Raw genomic sequence first — 21,647 nt, forward strand, 5'->3', positions numbered from 1 at the left:
ACAACGATAATATTATAGATTGACGCGAAATCATTTTTAAAATTTTGTTTTTAGCTATGTGCAGTGTTTGTTAGTGTAAATCTACTAGGTAGTTTAATGTCTACACGTACTAATATCTTAGGTACTGCATATAAATTGAATGGTTGAATAGATCAAAATTGAAATATTAATAATTAATAATAATAATAATAATAATACATTATAAAAATGAATACTCGTGTTCATATTCTCAACCGCTGTACCGATTTTGTTTATATTTATATTTAATAATCAATCAGTTGTCACCCGTCAATACATGCAGTGTTGTTCAATAGCTAAATTTACCTTTGTATTAAACTTTATATTTGTATCTTATCTAGAAAAAAAAAATTGACACCTAATTTTCATCTAGATGAAATTTATAGTCATCTAAATAAATGTATCTACATAATTCACAAAATACATAACTAATAAGTAATAAGTCCAGGGTCGGAAGATGGTATCACTTAAAATTGAATAGTTATTTTGCGCTTTAATATTACCTTAATAGTTAAATATCGCTATATATGCGGTAAAGATATGCAATAAAAACTACAAAATATGCAAAAATAACGGAGATTCATTAATTAATATTTTATTAAATCAACACCAACAAAATCCCTAAATATCTTTAATTATGTAATATCGAACACTGCCGTCAGGTTAATAGATCTTTTTACACTTAACATTACTGTTAACCTTTTTTAATTCTCCGTGATATTATGTTGACTTAAACGCACTCGTGTATATATTGTGTGATAATAGTTGATAGATAGTGAGCTTCTGAATTTAAAATTAATCTTTGTATGTAGCCACACCCTGTACACACACGCACACCACTACAAAACACAAATTGTTACTTTACACAAAAAATAAATATATTATTTTGTTATGCTCAGGATCTAAAATTTGTCATCTAAAATCAGTCGAGATTCACTATACATAAATTAATGCATGGAGTATGAAAATAGTATATTGATAGCTAGTTAATATTTTTTATCAAATTATACCGGCTGATATTTTGGTATTTGATTTATGAGAGGTAATTGCAGTGTAAATATATTTTAATGCAATCAATAGACAATAATACAACTCTACAAATAATTATATAAATAATGTTATAGTTAATATTTAAACATTTTGTAATATGATTACAGTTTATAAAAATGATCAGAATGAGTACATCGATAATTATAATACGATTGTTGGTTTGTACGGTGATATTCTTTCCACCATGTTGTGTAAGCTCAAATAACTGGTACCAACAACTCGATATCTCCAAGGTAAACAAAGAAATTCAAAAAGTTAGTAAAATAATTGAAAACAGATATCGTTCAGAGGATATTATATTATCAAATATTAGTCGTTTGACAATTGGAAGCCCGGTTTATGGACAACTGATCGATTCTATGCCTTCCAAAGAGGGACATTCAGGATCTCAAAATGCTGAAATTATATTTGAAGTTACACGAAGTTTGAAGAATACATATTGTTTGAAGTATATAAGCATACAATAAATATCTAAATGAAAAAAAAAATATGTATGTTTATTATAATAATATGTATAAATTAAATTATCATTTCAGGTACGGGTTAAGTGATATACAATGTACCAAAGATTTAACGAAAGTCAATCTGACTGGGACAACATTGGGTGGGATGTGTATGTCTGAGTATTACAACAACAATTTGTGCATCGGGAAGGACTTTGAGTATCGTAGTCCTGATGGATCTTGTAACAATCTGAAACGTAAATATTTGGGAAAGGCAAACACGCCTTATAAACGTTTGCTGTTTCCAGTCTACACAGACGGTAATATTTCTTAATTTTTCATGACGCAAATCACCCGTAACCTATGTTTAGATATTTATTTTTATTAATAACATTAAGATCCCACATAACAAAAAGCAATTTTAAAATCATATATCAACATATATTTTAAAAATGCTTTCAAGATATTTTTTGGCCTGAAAAAATAATCTTCAAAATATTTTTGTTTTGTTTTAAAAATATTTCCAAAAATATTTTTAAAACATATTCATAATTCAATTTTTAAAATATACTGTTTACAATCTTTTCAAAATATATGATAATATTTTGTATTCATTTTAAAGATAACTTAAAAATATTTATTAATTAGTAATTACTTAATCATTTATTGATTTAAATATGTATGAAATAATCCTGTATTATGGGGCATCATACTATATTATATAGTTAATATTCTAACTATATTATATTAGACTATTATGACTCATCATTAAAACCCAATAAACATATTGTATAATTCAACCTGGAGGACTGTAATCTGAATTATTTATTTTGGTTCTTATTATATATTAATTTTAATGCTCGAAATAAGTTAAATTTGTTGGGTAAATTGTAAGTTATATTTACTAAGAAAAAAAATTAATTATAAGGTTAGTGTTCATTCTGGTTATAAAATAGGATTTTGGATGTTGTTTGGATTTTTAAAGAATACGCGTAAAAATAATACAAGTGCAGTCCTGTAATTTACATAATATTAAAAATAGTATTTTGTATATGAATAAAAAATAATACTAAACAATATATTAGAATTAAAAAAATATATTAAATTGTATATTATACCTAATATTAATTTACAATTTTTTTTTAGTAATACAATACTGATGACAATTCTTTTATTAACAAATAAAACAGATTTAAAAATTAAAATGAAGTTATAATTATGAATAAGCATAAAAATAATACAGGTACAAAGTCCTGTAATTTACATAATATTAAAAATAGTGTTTTGAATATGAATAATAAATACTAATAAACAATATTAGAATTAAACAAAATATTAAATTGTAAATTATAATTAATTTACAATTTAATTTTAGTATCTATACTGAATCCAATATTCTCTTATTATTGTTAGAAAATAAAACAAAACATTTAAGATTAATTTATAATTATGAATAATTACAATTAAAAAGAATGATTTTTTTGTTGTTTCTTTTCTTCCCTGAATTTAGCATTTGCCATGAAAAATTTCATTGGTTTTAATACTTCTTGGTCTGTGCAATTCCAATGTTTTTGTACACTTCTTACAGTTTCTAAAATATTAAGTATATTTTGTTTTATTAATGTGTAGACAGTATCATAATTATAATATATAACATCTGGGTTCTATTTGTATGAAATATTAGAATGGTTCAAGTTAATGTAAAATTAATAAGCAACTTATTTTTTTTATCTTAAACATACAAAACAATTCTTTCTTATTCTTATTATGTACTTTTACCAATCCTTATTAGTATTTAAGAATTTGTTAATTGTTTTTGTAATTATAGAATAAATACAAGTATTAACTTATATAAGTAGGTATATTATAAATATATTAAACAATTAAAAAGCAAATAATCATTTTATCTTTATAGGTAATGTAAATAAAATATAAATTAACTGTATAAATAAATAGCTAAAAACCTATTAAAAATGTATTATATTATGTAATTAAATATTTAAGTTTCATTATTGTTTAATTAACTTATTATTGTATAATATTAATTAAAAAAATTAAGTCTCAATTATATTTAAGGTATGTGCAGGGATATGATTTCATTAATAATATACTGCAGTAAAATATATATGAGTATAGTTTGCATACTGTTCCATATTATCAGAAAATTTCAATATTACGCCCTCTCTTGGATAATTCTATTTATGTCACGCTTCATCATACTTAACACAGCAGCATGACACACATTATATTTATAAACACTATTTAGTATTTAACTACTATAATTATATAGTATACTAAAAAAAAAATTACCAAATATGATGGAACAGGAATGAAGAGTAGCAAACACCATTTTATGTTTCTGTCCTGCATAAGAATATCGTGATAGCAAATTATTATGAAATATCTTCGACATTATTTGGCGTGTCTTATTTGAGACACTATCGTGTTCTAGTCTACTCAAGTAATGTACCTGCATAATAATAAAAAAATAAATTATAATTTTTAAGTAAAATTACTATCAAATGTATCTCAAAACTATTGAAGATTTATTATTAAACGCACCACTTTCTGCCGAAATTCAATGTCTCCTAATTTTTCTTCAAATATATTTAGCTCGTCAATATTTGTCATTGAGAATTTATAAATACTATCATTGACTAGATGATTAACTTCTTTTGAAAAAGATTTGTTTTGATTTGTATGAATATCACTCAACATATTTTCAATCCTATCAATTTTTATCATATAATTGTTCATATCATATTTAATGTTTGTAATGGAACGAGTCAAATTTATTAAGGTATTTCTTAAACCTGAAAAATTATTAATAATTTTCAAACTTATATACATTTCACAAATCAGTTACCTATTATGGTTTTGAAAAAGATGCAAATTATTTATTTATTTTATTACCATCGATAGCTAAGACCTCATTAGTATAAAGACTACAAGACATGGGTGACATGTTATTAAAATCAACTTGAGTAGTAACAACATCACCAATATTATGATCATTTAAGCGATTTTTTCTTGTAGGGGACTTAAGCAAATTTGTGTTTATGCTTTCTGAAAGTGATAAGTCAAGTACAAAGTTAATTCAAGGAAACTTATTTGATTTATACAAACAGAGATTCAAAATAAATAAATTTTAATTTTAATAATATAACTAATGTATAATTTTAATTTTATGTTAATTTAATTATGTAAATTCGATTTTACGAAAATGTTTTGGAGACTGACTGACACGAGCTTTACTATTACGGTTCCCATTTGTTTTCTAGGACATTGAATCAAAATTTAGTTTTCTTTTTAAAGATTTAGTGGACCTTGAATTATTATTATCAATTATTACTTTCCATTTTTCTGATGATGCAGGTTTGTTTATTTTAATAATATTTGAGCTTGGTCCTATAATAGAATGACAATAATAATAATAATGGCAAAAATATAAATAGCTTAATTCATATATAGTTAGCAAACACAACAGTTTGTATAGTTATGTGTATTCATTGAAATGTAATACTTTAGTTACCATCAAGAGATAACTTTCTAGAAGGGGATTGATAACTATTGTTTTTTGACATGATGTTTTGTTGCTTTTCACTCATTTTTACTTCAAAATATTTTACAGGAGACTTTTTAACACCTAAAAAAATTTAAATTATAATATATTATTAAAAACAATAATTGTAATTCATTTATATCTTACATGAATTCATATTCGGAGGAGCAAATGTATAATCAGTATCAGAGTCATCAAAATCTGAATTGTCTAAAAAAAAAAATTATAAATATGATATTATATTACAATTATGAATAGGTTTAATTTTACTTTTATTGTATACCTGTATCAGCAATTAATTTGGGAGGACTAAATATTTTTGGTGATTTTACACATGCGGAAAGATTTTTTTTTTTTTAATTGAAAACCATAATTATCAGCATCTCCAAGTATTTTGCATCGAAGTTTTCTAGTTTCTTTATTTTCAATTTCTGATAAATCTGAGGTATGAGTTACTTTACTACATTTTATTTTGGCATCTTTTAAACTTGCTGAAACTGTTTTAAAGCAATATTATAAATTATAATAAACTAATTATAAATAAAAATATACCTAATAATAATTAAACATTTTTTATTGCAAATTAACAACCATTTCAGTTGAATATTTTTACTTACCAATATCTTTTGCTAAAATACGAACATCATACCAATTGAAATCTGATGTATTACGATTTGTTTTTTTTTTCAATCTGTTTTTTTGGATCTAAATTTCTATGAGGCCAAGCACAAGTAGTTCCATCTTTTGACAGCCAATGAGATTGTACAACTTCAACTGTATCTTCTTTTATGAATATTACTATGTGGTATGTCATATTAAGTTGAATGTATAAAATATAACTGTAAACATAAAATCTAATTAATTAAGGTTAAGTACAAAAAAATATATTTAACTAGGTACCTCCAAATTTTTTTGTTTTTTTAATTAGTTTAATCATCATTAATTGAATGTATAGTAGGCAAAGCTATTTTTTCATTACATTTTTCCAATAGCATAACCTTTTTTTTAAATTTTTCATTGGAATCCAACATAGTTCATTAGATAAATTATCAACAGTATAAATATTAAAAATATCTGAACTTAGTGGTTGTTCATAAAATGGTCTTTTAGATTGGAATATTTTCCCTATGAAAACAACTTCATTCGTATCTTTAGTATGAGCTATGTTTAAGACTTTCATAGTATTATTGTCTATAGTTAATATAAATTGATCAGCTATACATGTTGTTTTAATTTTTGTATTTAGTAAATTAACAGTTTTAAATTGTGGTGTTATTAAATCATTTAACATAGGATTTGTGTGTTCATTTTTAAAAACAATTTCTGTATTAGTATTTTTATAAGTATTTGCATTTTTTTGTTCATAGAATCTTTTAATTATTTGTTGTAGCGGTTTATCGTGTTTTTTTATCATTTTTTTGAGGGACTTCATATAATTTTCAAAAGGAAATGCGCTTATGTTGTCGAGAAGGCCAAAATTGGTATAGTCATCAGAGATATGTAAAAGCCCATGAACATTATGCGAAATAAAATGTCTTCCATAAAGATTTTCAAAATTTTGAACAAAATATTTGAGTAAATTTCTAGCAAAATCTATGTACTTTTTTTTCATATTATCACTTAATAATATAGTCATGGCTATGTTAAGTGCCATGAAGTGCATATAACAGTTGCTGTTTATGTTGTCTTTAAAAACGACCTGTCCAGTATATAAAAGGATTTGACGCAGTTCTGTGGCTTTAAATCTTGGTAATTCATTTAAGGCCCTGGGTTTTCGAGAAAAATAAGGGACACTCTTTTTAAATGATACCAGTTGACTTGATATTATTTTCACAACAGAACTAGGTAATCGAACATTCAATGACCCCTTGTTCATCCATAATTGAATTAATTTTTTCATAATTCCTATGCAAACAAGATACATGTAATCTAACGCAAATGCATCTACAATATTTACACCAGGTAAATCTGATAAAATTGAGATTGTATTCCCAACATGATGTTATTCATACTTCATATTAATGTAGTCGTCATGTGTGCGTTTTTTTTCACTACTTGCTGTATATGGAAAACATGATCTATTTTTCAAATATTCCCCTTCTTCTATGCACTGGGTGCACGAATCATAACCACTATGACCCTTAACTTTTAGCACATACGATTTAGCGGGGGCGTCTAGAGAAAATCCATCGATTATAACTTTAAAAATCACTCCATTAATATTAACTCCATTTGTTAATAACTCTTTAGCTTCTACACAAAATTGTTTTAAATATAAATTAGAATCGTCAGGTTTCTCATGGACCCAGTATATACCAATTGGAAACACAGAATTCTTGAATGGGCGTATATACCCCAAAATGGGCCATAATTGACTTGCACTGCTCTTGGAGATAAGCAAGCCATCAATGCCAATAACTATTTTGATAACATCAATATTATTTGTTGAAATAAATTTAAAATGTTCCAGAATAGCTAATCTCAAACCAAAATGATAATATAAACCAGGATTTATTGTAGTTAAGCACTGTGTCTCATTCATTTTTCTAGTATCTAAAATACTGCGTGAATCTTTGGGAAGTTGAGATAATGTTGGAACTTTTTTTAAAATAACCAATAATCCATCCAAAGCATTATGATTTATGTTAAACTTTACTGCCCACTGGCACAAATTACGCTTGAATAAATCCCATTCATTAATAGGTTCAATTGGTTCATTAAATGCATTATTCTCAGGAAACTATCAAAATAAAATTTTTAAAAATAATAAAATAGTGGGTAAAATACCTAAAAGTAGGATGGAGCTGCCACCTGGCACCTAGCTATGACCAGTATATAACCCTATATTGGCCACTCATTTTTGATTTTTGTTTAAAAACTGATTATTTTATTTACACTTGAATGGATCACCCTTAAATGTATATACCAAAAATATTTTGACAATGCCCGGGTAGATTAGGTAAATATAAAAATTTAATTTAAAAACTTTAGAATTTTCCTCGGAATTTTCTCATTCCATAATGTTTATAAGACTCAAATTTAAACTAAAGGTTATTTAAATTATAAAATACATTAGGTATATGGTGCAATTTTATTTTCACTAACAACTATAGGGATAGAATAATGGTATTATAATAATTAGGGATGAACAAATTATGTTAATGAAATGGTATTGATACGAAATAAAATTCGAAAAAATAGTCATAGGTTAATTGGAGACTCCGTCCTAAATAAACTATGATTATAATATGATTCATATACATTACAAAATGTTGTTCCAGAACTGAAACAGTTTTCTTTAATATTTTGTTTATAACTATTACATATTGGAGTACTGATATTTTCTTCATAGTATTTGTTATTTGAATCATTAGCAATAAAATCATCATTGGAATTCATATTCACTTCTTTACAAAAGGTGTGTTGTCTTTTCTTTTGCAATTTTGAAAAATTAAGATCAAACTGCACACATTCTAGTTCTTTCTTAACTCTTCTCCTTTTTGTTCTTTCACCAGTGGTCTTTTGACCACTTGTCATGGTTTTAACCAAATTTTCAATTCTAATTCCAACAAACCATAATCAAATGAGATATGCATAGGTAACCTAAAGATGATTTTCAAATATCGTTCGAGTACCTATATCATAGAGTTACACATTTTTAACAAGTATTTTCAGAAAACCTCAAGAAATCATTTGTTTTCAAACAACATTGACACAATTAGCCGTTATCTATATTATTTGTCTTATTATTTTATTACATTTAAATTTATTATTTTATTATATTCAAATTAATTATGTAATGAAACCGTTTCTAAATGTTTTATCAATCAATAATTTTTTTAATAATATTATAGGTAGGTAATCATATTCTGCTATCAACATATAATATTATATTAACATCTTACTTAGAACATTAGAATTTTAGATTGATAAGTAATTTACATGTTGTGCAGTTTAAATAAAATAACTTAAATATTTGGAATAGGTAGGAAATTGTTCTAAATAATTGATTTAATCATTTTAACATAATACCTTACTACCAATATAATATTATATTGTAGGTACCTACTATGTTAAATTTGGTATGTATTAATTTTTACTTATTTTCATGAGCTTACAATTTTTGAACACAAATTCTAATAGGTAAACTATAAGTTGTATAAAAAGTTATTTGAAATTGGTATAGGTAAAATAAAGAAAAACCATTGTTATAGGTAAATTGATTAGTTAATATAAATTAATATAAATATAAATATAAATTACAATACATTTTTCTCACATAATTATTACGTACAAAACATAAAATCGAGCAGTTAAATAGTAGGTACAATATAAAGAAGCCATGATATTAAACTCTTCAATAATTACTATAATCATAATATAGTATTCTAATTAATTAATGTAAGAATAATAACGGAATAATCCTATACGTTTTTACCTATATAACTATAATATGTAATTTATTTTAGAACGATCTTGAAAGAATTATAATATTATTATGTTCAATGTCTTTTGTTAATACATTGTATATTTTTGGATCAATATAATATAGGTTATAGTGAGGGTAATAGTATATGTGAATTGTGTGTGAATGGTTGTTTAGTTTTAAAAGTAAGGCGGTTACACAATATACTCAATCGACAATATTTTTGCATGTTATTCCTAATTTGTATAAACTATAATATTAGAAAAATTTTAATAGCAAATTTAATAATTTAAAACTATTCATTTACGGTCGCATGGGCACCGGTGCAAATTACACAAATATACAATTTGAGAATTATACAGAAGACCACCGGCGGTCACACAGAAGTCCACGTTAATACCTATCTAATAAAATAAACAAGTTATAACTTACCTTAAATATTGTTGTGTGCAGTTATTAGTTCTTATGGTAAATCAATATTAAAGCGTATTTTAAGTTACACTATTATATTTTAATCTCAACGATCTACACAATAATGATTAGCGTGTACACGAGTAACACGACTGCTGTAATATGTCTTCAATTAGTTATTAGTAATATAATAACATAAAAGAAGCACAGAAAAAAACAACACGGCAGCGGATAGACCTATGCAAATTTAATTAAAAACGTCGCGGAAAACAGTAGGTCGCACAAACGGGCACAATACAGATTTTCGAAATGAAAAAATGAACACCGATTACATTATAACCTAACCTAACATTATAGTATTATAATATTAATATGTCTATGTTCTATCCCGATAACTTATAAACTAATTAACCATGGTATATTTATAGAACAAAATATGAAGTATATAATCCGTGGCCGAAAATCAAACAGCTGCTATAAAGATTAAAGAACGTTTCGCACCACAGATATATATCTAATTACACCGTTCCGTTTCTACCGCCCGCCAGTACACTCCACGCGGCGGCGGGTTATTTCGCTTTTTTCGTTATCAGTTCTGTTTTTATTATTTATATGATAAAATAACGTTTTTAGACAAATTATACGCCTTTTACTCCAATATTGATCTTTTTGTCATTTTTTCATCGCTGTTACTCCTTTATTCGTGTAGTTCGTTTGTTTTCCAAATGCGGTTTGTACCTGAAATCGGTTCGTAGCCTTCGCAATTGCGTCAATTCTAGACGTCGATTGTTATTATTTCCTTTTTCGTCATTATATCGATTCGTTTCGTCTTTTTAATCATCTTTTGTGCTCTATTCGTTTAGTTTATTTCTCTAAGAACCCGTGGACATACGTTTATTACTCGAATTTGGTTCTGCCAATATAGTCATCCAAATCTGTCAAGTATCTGTGCTAAAAATTGATCTAGAACGCCCCCCCCCCCCACCCGAACAGGATAATTTTACCAAAACAAAAAATTAAGTGGATGTCACGCTCGCATAAGTTGTCTCTGTCTTACAAATGTACAACAGGCAAAAACTGTTTTGCGCGGGACAACTTTTATCTTTCTGTGTTTGTAGTAGTGGCTCCAAAATGTATGAACATAGTGTGAACAATTATCTATGCAACAGCGTGCCAATATTTTAGATAACATAAATACAATAAAAGTTTTTTGCTTCTATAAACATTTGATTATATTGTTTTTTTTATTTGCTTATAAAAATGATTGGATAGTGCTATTAAAAAAAAGTACACTGTTGCACAGATAAAGTTTTATGTGTTGTGAAAATTTGGTAGTTCTACAACAAATATGGTGCGAGAAAAATTGTCCCATGCAAAACAGTTTTTGCTATGTTGTACATTTGTAAGACGGAGACAACACATGCGGGTGTGACAGCCTCTTAAAAATAAAATTACTAAACAATAATATTAAATAAATTAAATTAAAAAAATATGTATACTTACATAATGTTTAAATTTAAAAAAAAATGTTAAAATTGTGTAAATTCACTGGCATAATATAATATATTATTTCATTATTGTCACGGGCAATAATATCATTAAAACGTACATTTTATGGTTATGTTAAAATATTTTCGAAAAACGTGTTTAAGATATTTTGTAAATTATTTAGAAATTACATTATATACAGTATATGTTCAACACATTTTAAAAAATATATTCCGGGAAATATTTTCTTTATGATGATTAAAATATATTTTAAAAATGCAATCATCATCCAAAATGCTATGTGGGATATTCATAGTACTCTTACAACTAACACTTCATTTTTTCTAAATATAAATGACGTATTTTAATTTACACTCTTGCTGATCTAATGTTGTGATTTCATTAATCGATCACTCAGGTGTTTACGAAATGCCCAATATTAACGATGAACAGCTGCCTAATCCTAGATTACTGAGCACAAATCTTGTAAAAGACGAAGACTCTCCTGACCTAACAAAAACGATGATGGTGGCGTACTGGTCGATATTTATAGGCCACGATCTCTCACACACGACAGTTTCTACAATGGGTATACACATTAAACACATAACCGTATAAAAATTGATTTCATTTTAATTAATGGAAACGTACGTTATTTATTTAATCCAAAGGGAAAGATAACAGATTTGTAAATTGTTGTGATAAGGACAAAAGTATTCAATATTCTCTGAACAAAAATATAAGGTCCTGCAAGCCCATATTTATACCGGATGAAGATAGGTTTTTTAAACCGGATCCGTTTGATTACATGAACTGCATGAACTACGTGCGTTCGCGGCCAGCGGTGCGTTCTGATTGTACATTTGGACCCATGGAACAAGTAACAGCCATATTAAATAATAGCATAGGTATTGATAAAATTATAAAATATTTTTATTATGATAATAATAATAACACTTATCGAAGTTATTTTGAGGGAAAGGCTCGAATGGTGGCTTCTATAGGCCAAGTCCATATAAAAACGTACACAGAAAATCGCGTATATTAAATAAATAAATTTTGTCCGTTTGGAAAATGTTATACGTTAGTCGTTTTGTTTAAATGTTTATAAATTATTGATAATAAATAAAAAAGAAACGAACTGCGAAATCAGTGTACATGGCGTTATGAACAAGTATTAATAAACATAGGCACGGATGTAATAGTTAGGTAGTAAACAATTAATAAATGTAGCATTTATAAAACAAGTAGAATAAATTACGGAATTAAATAATGATTGAAAAGTAGAATAAACAAGAACAATCCCGAAACTGTAAATAAGCACTTTTTATATTATAGTTAAATTTAGATATATACAGGTACGTACATTTGGACCCATAGAACAAGTAACAGACATATTAAATAATAAGATATTGATAAAATTATATTATATTTTTACCATGGTAAAAATAATATCACTTATTGAAGGTATTTTGAGGGAAACGCTTTAATGGCGGCTTCTATTGGCAAAGTCCATATAAAAACAGTAGATATGTTATGTCTATATGACGCCACTTGGCTTTTTTCTACAGTCAAAAAACACCTTAAAATTAGCTTATTTTGATACTTTTACATCCTAATTTCACTACTTTTTTTCTATACAATTTGTATACAATTACATCAATATTTCACATATTTTATATAAAATTACATACCTACATTTTTAACTACACAGATTTTCAATTATATAAAGTTATCAAATACAATAAATTATACATTTTTAGATTACAATTTCATACATTTCATTTAATACATATTATATAGGTACATATCATAAATAAATTGCAAACAAATAACAACCAAAGTATTTTCATTTTCTGCAACATGTTGATATATAATAAATCTACAAAATACACATTAATAAGCAGTAAGCACATCAAAATATGTATAAAATAGGTAAGATATGCCTCTGTTTCCAAATAACTATGGTTGTTTCTTATCATATACTACAGGCCTTTTTTTCAAAAAAGTATATAACTTGCTTACAGCACGCCTTTAAATTTTCCGTTTATAGGAAAGTGGCTATATTTCGTAATATCAAGTTTGTGACGTCAAATAGAACATTCTAGAAGGTTCTTTTTTCTAGATTTTTACCCCTCTATTTGTATTACCTTTTACGTCATTATTGTGTAATATTGCATCATGTTTTCAAAGTTATAAATACAACCCATTAGTGAATTTTGAGTCATTCGTTGGCATACAGTAGACGTCTTTAGTCGTCTAAATTGCTCTATAAGTCTATACATATATAGAACAATTTTTCCAACAAAAATCACTCAGGTATCATTTGTTTACAATTTAAATATTTACAAATAAAATATTGAATTGAGATGTTGTATATGTTGAATTGAAATTCCAAGTTTATAGATGTTGAATTGAAATTCCAAGTTTGTAGATGTTGAATTGAAATTCCAGTTTTGTAGATGTTGAGTTGAAATTTCGATTTTTGTAGATGTTGGTTTGTAATGATAACTTTTGGCAGATGTTGGTTTGAGATGGTAATTTTTGTAGTTGTTACAAATCTAGCTAGCAAACTTAAACTCAAAAGCATAATTAGTAGCATAATTTTTTATATAAATAAATGAATCGAAAAAATAATATTATCTATCTTTATGACAGGGGTCTTCAACCTTTTTATGCAGCGGGCCACATATTTTTTTTTAAATCTTGCGGGTCGCATTCATAGTAAAAACATGTATCTTATATAAAAATTCAGTTTTATTATTACAATTTTTAAAATTAGGTAGGTACATTTAGAATTACAAATTATTATTATTATTAAAGCATATATAGATAAACATTTTTTTTGATTACAAATTTTTTTTATTTTATTTTTAATATGAAAACCGACAATGTTTTTCACTAACTAATTTTTCGATATTTGGTTGGATCTGAGACGATGCAATTCTGAGTGAATCTTCCAAGTGAATGTCAGTTAACCGAGCTCAAGTTTTAGATTTGACAAATTTCATTCGTGAAAAAATGTGTAAAGTTTATGAGAAGGCACTATTGAAGTCTTTGAAAGCAGGATTGATAATAAAATTATCAATCTTTATGAGAAGATAAATAATAATGAGGTATTATTGCAATCTTTGAAAGCAAGAGATGTATTTTTATGTTCAAAATGTCAATGTTGATGCTTTATTTAGAGATAAAAATGATCAAGCAGTAATACCTGGAGTTGGAAAAATTGTTATTGAAAATTACTTATTAGAATACCAGTTGGGACTTATAAAGATGCGTATAAATTTAAATTGATAAATGAATTAGTTTTATTGTCCAAGAGAAATTAATATATATTTAGTTTCAAATCATGGCAATGTATTGAAGAAAGAAATATTACTGGTAAAACACTAACCAAAGATATAACAAATATGTATAGAAATATCCATAATCCTTTATTTGCTATCGTAGCTTTTCAAACATCTAGATTAAATAATCAATTGACAGACCCAATAGAGTTTAGTAATTGTAATTTGAAAAATATTTGGTTGGATATTCATGGTATAAAGTATCCAGAAGAATTATTAAACTTAGATTTTAAAAAAGGAAAATTTAATATTGCTTATGATATGTTAATGGGTTATAAGAATGTTTATAATAGAGTACATAGAGATTTATCTTTAATGTATATAACTCCAGAACAATTTAAAGATACCAGACCATTTTTTGTAATTGATATGAGCAGGCGACCATCACAGATTTCTGGATCTAAAACAAGCATTATCTTACATGCAGACTTCAACGAAGATGTGCCTGCTAATACCATTTGCTATATTTGTTTAGTATCTGGTACAGAATTTTTTTATGACCTTACCAATAATACAATTAGAGAAAATAATATATAAACATAAAAATATATACATAAATATATAAATGCACAAATATAAATATATTTTAAATAAATGGATTATTGCAAAAATTGTAAATCTCAAACTAGAAGTATAGGTATTCCTAAATTTATTAAAAATGGTAGTAAATATAGGAGATTATCAGTATGTAAAATATGTAATACAAATAAGAATAATATATCAAAACCACCAGAACTCATAGAAGCTTATGAATTATTTAAACCAGCTAGAAAAAATTTTGAAACAAGACATTTTATACAAAGAGGTATAAATGATACTTGGCAAGCTGATTTGTACTGCTTTTATAGACCGAAATCTACAAATAGTGATCCCAATTATAATTTATGAAATAAACATAATGAGGATAAAGATAAAGTTAAAGATAATCATAAGACATTGTATAAAGCTAATTATGGTTTTAAATATATACTTAATGTTATTGATACGTTTTCAAAGTGAGTTTTTTCAGTACCTTTGAAAACAAAGTCTGGATTGGATGTCTCTGAAGCATTTTCACAAATATTTAAACGTAGTGTACCCAAAAAATTACATGTTGTTAAAGGTAAAGAATTTTATAATAAAGATTTAAAACAAATACTAAACAAATATAACATAACAATGTGCAGTACGGGTACTGATAAAAAGAGTTCTATGATTGAACGTTTTAATCGTACATTAGGTGATAAATTGAAAAAAGTACTTTATTTAAATAATGTATGGATTACTGAATTACCAAAAATTATTAAGACATATAACAATACATATCATAGAACAATAAAAATGAAACCTGTTGAAGTTAATAACAAAAACGAGAAACACCTACTTTCTACTGTTTATAACTATGATATTAGTAGTTCTAAGCCTAAATTTGAAATAAATGATAGAGATAGATATCTTCAATAAATTATGTGTATCGAAATAAATTAAAAACAAATTGGTTTAAAGAAATATTTATAATTGAAAGAATTTTTAAATCAAATGTGAATTATTATAAAATTTATGATATCAATGGTACTGTATATGAACAAGATATTTCGCTATCATTATTATAACCACGTTATTGTTATCATAACAGCAACAAGTTTAAATTTTGTTATATTCTATGGTTATCTCTTTGATAGTGCCACAAGTAATAATTATTTTTTTGTAATTTTTATATTTTTAAATTTTTTTTTGTACATTTTTTTAATTTATCAATTTTATTTTATTCAATCAATTATTTTCCTGATAAATGAACAAACTATATTGCTTTAAGTGTAAACAAAAAACAGATAATGTTAATCCACTTATAATAAAAACTAATCACAATAGGAAAAGACTGTCTGCAAAATGTAAGATATGTAAAACATTAAAGTCAGGATTTATTAAGTGAATAAATTTAGTATTTAAATATTTCATAATATTCTAGAATTCGATAATATAAATCATGATATTCCTTTCTTAACCTATGCATTAGCAAATCATGCACGGGTCCTACATCTTCAATTTTGAATTTGGTAGTGATGTTATTTACTATATCTTGAAGTTTATTTAATTTGTCTTTTTCTCCCCAGATACTTATTGCATATTGTAAGTGAGATTGAATTAAAGCTGAGTATACTGATTTCTTGAAACTTTTTTCTTTTAGAATATAGAATATTGATAATTTTCTTTTGTTATTTATTTTATTAACTATTTCATTAAATTGAGTGTCAAATGTTAGTTTTTGATCAACTATACATCCTAAATATTTATATTCGTACACGTTTTCTAATTTACGCCAACAACATTCATTAAAATTTGTACACGGAAAGTTATGAATAATTAATTCATTATATGAATTCGCTTCAGAAAAGTCAATGTATTGTGTTTTAGAAATATTTAAAGACAATTTATTTTCAATAAGCCAATTTCTGATCTTAATTAAATCTCTATTAGCTCTTTGATATAATTCAGCATGGTAATCAGCTTCAACAACCAATGCTGTATCATCTGCAAATAATACTTATTCTCCATTGACTTTAATTTCAGCTAAACTATTAATATACATGTTAAACAACAGAGGACCTAGGGAGGTCCCTTGGAGTACTCCACAATTAATAGTTTTAGTTTCAGATTATTTTGATTTAATTTTTGTACAACATGTTCTATTATTAAGATATGATTTTAATAGTTCTAAGGTGTTTCCTCTTACACCCATATTATTCAATTTCTTTATTAGTATATTATGGTCTACGGTATCGAAAGCTTTTTTTAAGTCAAAGAAAATTACCATTTTACATTTTTTTTCTGTTTTAATTAACGACATTAATTTTGAAATTGCTTTTTCTATATTTTTACCTTCTCTGAGACCAAATTGTGATTTAGAAAGTATTTTATTTTTTTCTAAAAAGTAACTATCTTTGAAAAAATACATTTTTTAAAAACTTTAGAGAAATTTGAAATTAAAGAAATTGGAAGATAATTATTGACATTGTCTCTTCTAATCCATTTTTGTTATATATAGGAGTTATTATTGCATGCTTTAATTGTTGAGGAAAATAACTTGTATTAATAAATAGATTAAATAATTCTGCCATTGAAGTGGCTATTGAGTCTTTATCAGCTTTTAAACCTTTAACACCTACATTATCTGAGCCTGGTGATGTTCTACTTTTTAATGAACTAATTTTTAATTTTATTTCTTCATCATAAATTGGTTCAAAAAAGAAAGAATTAGGATTTATATTAGTTTTTAACTTGGTTTTGAAAAAAGGTATTTTTGAAGCTAAATCACTACCAATATTAACGAAATGATCATTTAATTCATTACACTCAATTTCGACATCATTTATATATTTATTAATTTTTAAGAAATAATATAACAACTCCCATTAATATATTGGATTATTTTTATTAACTACATTGATCTGATCTTTAAAATAATTTTCTCTTGCAACTTTAATTAAATGTACTATTTTTGATTTATATGCTTTAGCTATTTCATTTTTGTGTTTTAATTCGTTTTTTAATAGACTATTTCTAACTTTAATAGACTCAATAATACCTATAGTAATCCATGGATTTCTACTTCTTGCCGAAATAAAATAATCAGATTTTTTTAATACATCATTTATATATTTACCACATTTTTCGTCTACGTATTCATGTTTAGCAGCTTTTGGTGTTGTTGGTGATTCATTGGTTGTAGTCGAAATTTCGTCCATAATTATAGGCTTTCAGCATCAATTCACTGTCATCGCAATTTAGACGACTAAAGACGTCTACTGTATGCCAACGAATGACTCAATTTCCTATAAACGATATGTGAAATATCGATGTAATTGTAAACAAAAAAGAAACAAACTACGAAATCCGTTTACACGGAGTGGTGCAAATATTTCCAGCACCTTAGTGTTTAGAACTGACGTGGCCAATTCGTAAAAACCACAGAAACTAATAGAATATTTAAAAATTTGTAGTCACTATTTAAAACATATTTATGTTTCACAGATGAACCAAGCTACCCATTATTTAGACGCATCGATGATTTACGGTACGACGGAACAACAGACGTTGTCGTTGAGAAAATTGTCGAGCGGCCAACTATTGGTACAAAAACCACTTTTATTCTTTCCAAACTGGGATCTCATGCCGCTGGAAACATCCGATACGAATGTTTGTCAGAACGGCCCCGGCACGTGCTTTAGGGCTGGTGATATTCGAGCCAACGCGTTACCACAACTGAATGCCGTGTACACACTGTGGGTAAAGGAACACAACCGGATAGCCCTAAAACTGTATAAAGAAAAACGCTTCTGGACTGATGAAGAACTTTTCCAAGAGGCTAAGAAAATCGTGACGGCTTGCATACAGCACATCACGTACAACGAATGGCTGCCGGCATTGCTTGGTGTTAACTACACCAAGGAAAACGGTTTGGGACTGGAACAAAGAACCACGTACGACGAGACTGCTGACCCGTCAGTTAGTAATAGCTTCGCGACCGCAATACTGCCGTTCACCAATTCCATGATTAGCAATACAATTAGGTTCGGGCTTATACCGCATATATTATTATTATTATTTTTTTATTGAACTTAATCCCGGCGTCTAAAGTCATTAGCTGCTGTAGGGGTTTTGAACTGTGGTAGGGACTAGGAATAAGGTTGGTACGGTAGGTTGTTTTTACGGTTGTTACGGTATGTATCAAACACATATATGTGTGGGGCAAGGTTTTTAACTACTATGAACCCGGGTAGTCACCCATCCAGGAGCTAGTAGCTGTGGCCGTTACTTACTCCCAGTCGCATACCGCGACTGGAAGAAGCCAATGGGCCACGCCAAGCTACATAATATTATTATTGACATTATTATAATACAATTATCGTGCATGCTGTTAAGTCATGTAAATTTTTTACAATATTTTAGTCTATCAATTTTGGTTTTTTGTTGTAACTCAAAACTAATAAGCAAACAGACTTTAGAAATTCATAAAAGTTTATCTTTTCATAGTTTACATAAATAATTTTAATAGAGGTTTTCCAAAAAGTTTTTAAACCTTTATCAAAAAGAAAAAGTTTACTGAAAATCACGCTATTTATGGTCATGAGATTATCGATCTTTGTTTTTTTTTTTTTTAACTATTAAATTTGATTATTTACACAAGTAGCCTAACACATGACGTCCCATTTTTCGTAAACAATGATTTATCATTGAATTCAAATATAACACATCCATAACAACAACATGCATGACAACTAATATACCTAGGTACTGCAAAAGCAGTACACAATGGTCCAACTTGTCCACCTATTTTCTTAAAATTAAATGTTTACAAGGTAGTAGCGTATTGAACGTATAGATTTAGATAATTAGGTACCAAGAGGCAATATTGTTTCAATACATGATATTATTTCATTTATATCATAAATCAGAAAATGCGTAAAAATATTAAACATACACAATTATATATAAGAATATTGACGTTTGAAAAAATTTAAATAATAAAGTTGTACTGTGTTGTACGTAAATGCTACTTACTTCTAATTAATGTGCATGTTTTTGTTTAGTTTTAACTGGACTCTCAGAGGAAAAAATCATGCTACTTGGTATCATGGTTCCTTAAAGAGAAATTACAACCAACCGCTTTTGTTGGGCAATTTTGATGACCCCCACGGTATCAATGAAATGCTAATCGGACTAATTGTGCAGAATACAGAAAAAGTCGATATGCTGTTTACACAATCTGTAAGTTTATAAGAGACAATAAATATAAAAACATTGTATTTTTACAACATGAATGTTGATGACTTCAATATTTTAGACAATATAATTTAAATATGTTTTTTTTAAATATTTTTATAGATTACAAATTACCTATATAATATTGATCCTAATGATTCGTTTGGAATGGATATTCTCAGCTTGGATATACAACGGAGCCGCGATCATGGTATTCCAAGCTACACGCAATTTAGAAAATATTGTGGACTAAAAGACATAGAGAACATGCAAGATTTATCTGATATCATGGTGGAGGGGGTAAATATGAAAAAAATTTAAATTGTTAAATTATAATATAATCACTGAACTGATTAGTATGTTATGTTGTTTTTAGTCGGCTGATAAATTATTGAAGCTGTACAAAACTTGGAACGATATAGATCTATTGGTTGGTGCATTGTTTGAGAAACACGTTGACGACGCAATGGTTGGCCCTACGATGAGGTGTATTATCAGGGAACAATTTGTAAGAACTAGAATTTCAGATAGATATTTTTATGACGTGCCAGGAGTATTCTCTGATTGTTAGTTTACCTAATTGATTTTTAATGAATTAACTTAATTTTAACTAACCTATTTTTAATTAAAGATCAACTGGAGAATATAAAAAACGTGACGCTTGCCAGAGTTTTATGTGATAACGCCTATATCGATGCTATGATACAACATGTATTTTCGAGACCGGAGGAATATGATCATTTAATTCATAATTGTGTACCAACATCAATTCCGGAAATGCAATTTATTGGTTGGTTTGATAAATTGGAAGACAATTTTTTTGGTACAAATTAACACTAAAAATCAGGTGTACAAATTTTAATATCAATTTTTTTTGATAATATAGTATTAATATAAATAATTTTTTTTTTACATTTATTTATATTATTAATCACCTTATTTTACGGACAACACAATTTAAGTTGCACGGTTTTACGAGGTAACTGTGCAGTTTAAGACATATAATTTTAACCATTGATATACATTTTAGTAAGCCCTTTTTAAATATAAATTTAAATTTATCATTCACAACAATCATATCAATCATAATTATTTTAAACAAATACTTAAAGTAGCCAAACAAAATACGGGCACAAACATATCGATTGCGGTCTGCA

At 26.7% G+C, this 21,647-nt stretch overlaps 2 protein-coding genes and 1 long non-coding RNA gene across 4 annotated transcripts; 1 reads left to right on the plus strand and 2 right to left on the minus strand.

Annotated features, from left to right (window-relative positions):
- Window positions 1-1,181: 1,181 nt before the first annotated feature.
- LOC132949263 (peroxidase-like) lies at window positions 1,182-21,324 on the plus strand. Its single transcript, XM_061020062.1, has 9 exons — window positions 1,182-1,516; window positions 1,605-1,831; window positions 11,817-11,987; window positions 12,070-12,278; window positions 18,760-19,298; window positions 20,319-20,496; window positions 20,614-20,790; window positions 20,867-21,056; window positions 21,122-21,324. Exons 1-9 carry the CDS (start codon window positions 1,185-1,187, stop codon window positions 21,322-21,324), a joined length of 2,226 nt encoding a protein of 741 aa, XP_060876045.1. The 5' UTR covers window positions 1,182-1,184.
- Window positions 2,916-4,496, minus strand: LOC132936684 (uncharacterized). Its single transcript, XM_061003451.1, has 4 exons — window positions 4,425-4,496; window positions 4,074-4,324; window positions 3,822-3,981; window positions 2,916-3,102 (listed from the first exon to the last, which is right to left on the minus strand). The coding sequence occupies exons 1-4, from the start codon at window positions 4,474-4,476 to the stop codon at window positions 2,975-2,977; spliced, it is 591 nt and encodes a 196-aa protein (XP_060859434.1). The 5' UTR covers window positions 4,477-4,496; the 3' UTR covers window positions 2,916-2,974.
- LOC132936686 (uncharacterized) lies at window positions 4,750-10,137 on the minus strand. Of its 2 annotated transcripts, none has more exons than XR_009663514.1 (5): window positions 9,932-10,137; window positions 5,691-5,912; window positions 5,357-5,564; window positions 5,221-5,283; window positions 4,750-4,837 (listed from the first exon to the last, which is right to left on the minus strand). It is a non-coding gene; the product is annotated as an uncharacterized LOC132936686 (long non-coding RNA). The 2 variants fall into 2 exon arrangements; XR_009663513.1 differs by lacking the exon at window positions 4,750-4,837 and adding an exon at window positions 5,044-5,157.
- Window positions 21,325-21,647: the final 323 nt, after the last annotated feature.

The sequence above is a fragment of the Metopolophium dirhodum genome, chromosome 1 (genome assembly GCF_019925205.1).
Source record: "Metopolophium dirhodum isolate CAU chromosome 1, ASM1992520v1, whole genome shotgun sequence".
NCBI classification, from domain to species: domain Eukaryota; kingdom Metazoa; phylum Arthropoda; class Insecta; order Hemiptera; family Aphididae; genus Metopolophium; species Metopolophium dirhodum.

Bases quoted from the DNA above. Each gene is read 5' to 3' on its own strand.
- LOC132949263 (XM_061020062.1), top strand. From the start codon at position 1,185: ATGATCAGAATGAGTACATCGATAATTATAATACGATTGTTGGTTTGT. The intron at 1,517-1,604 runs GTATATAAGCAT...TTATCATTTCAG, and splicing joins AAGAATACATATTGTTTGAA to GTACGGGTTAAGTGATATAC. The intron at 11,988-12,069 runs GTATACACATTA...TTTAATCCAAAG, and splicing joins CACGACAGTTTCTACAATGG to GGAAAGATAACAGATTTGTA.
- LOC132936684 (XM_061003451.1), bottom strand. From the start codon at position 4,476: ATGTCACCCATGTCTTGTAGTCTTTATACTAATGAGGTCTTAGCTATC. The intron at 4,325-4,424 runs GTAATAAAATAA...ATAATTTTTCAG, and splicing joins TGAGGTCTTAGCTATCGATG to GTTTAAGAAATACCTTAATA. The intron at 3,103-3,821 runs GTAATTTTTTTT...TTAATATTTTAG, and splicing joins TTCCTGTTCCATCATATTTG to AAACTGTAAGAAGTGTACAA.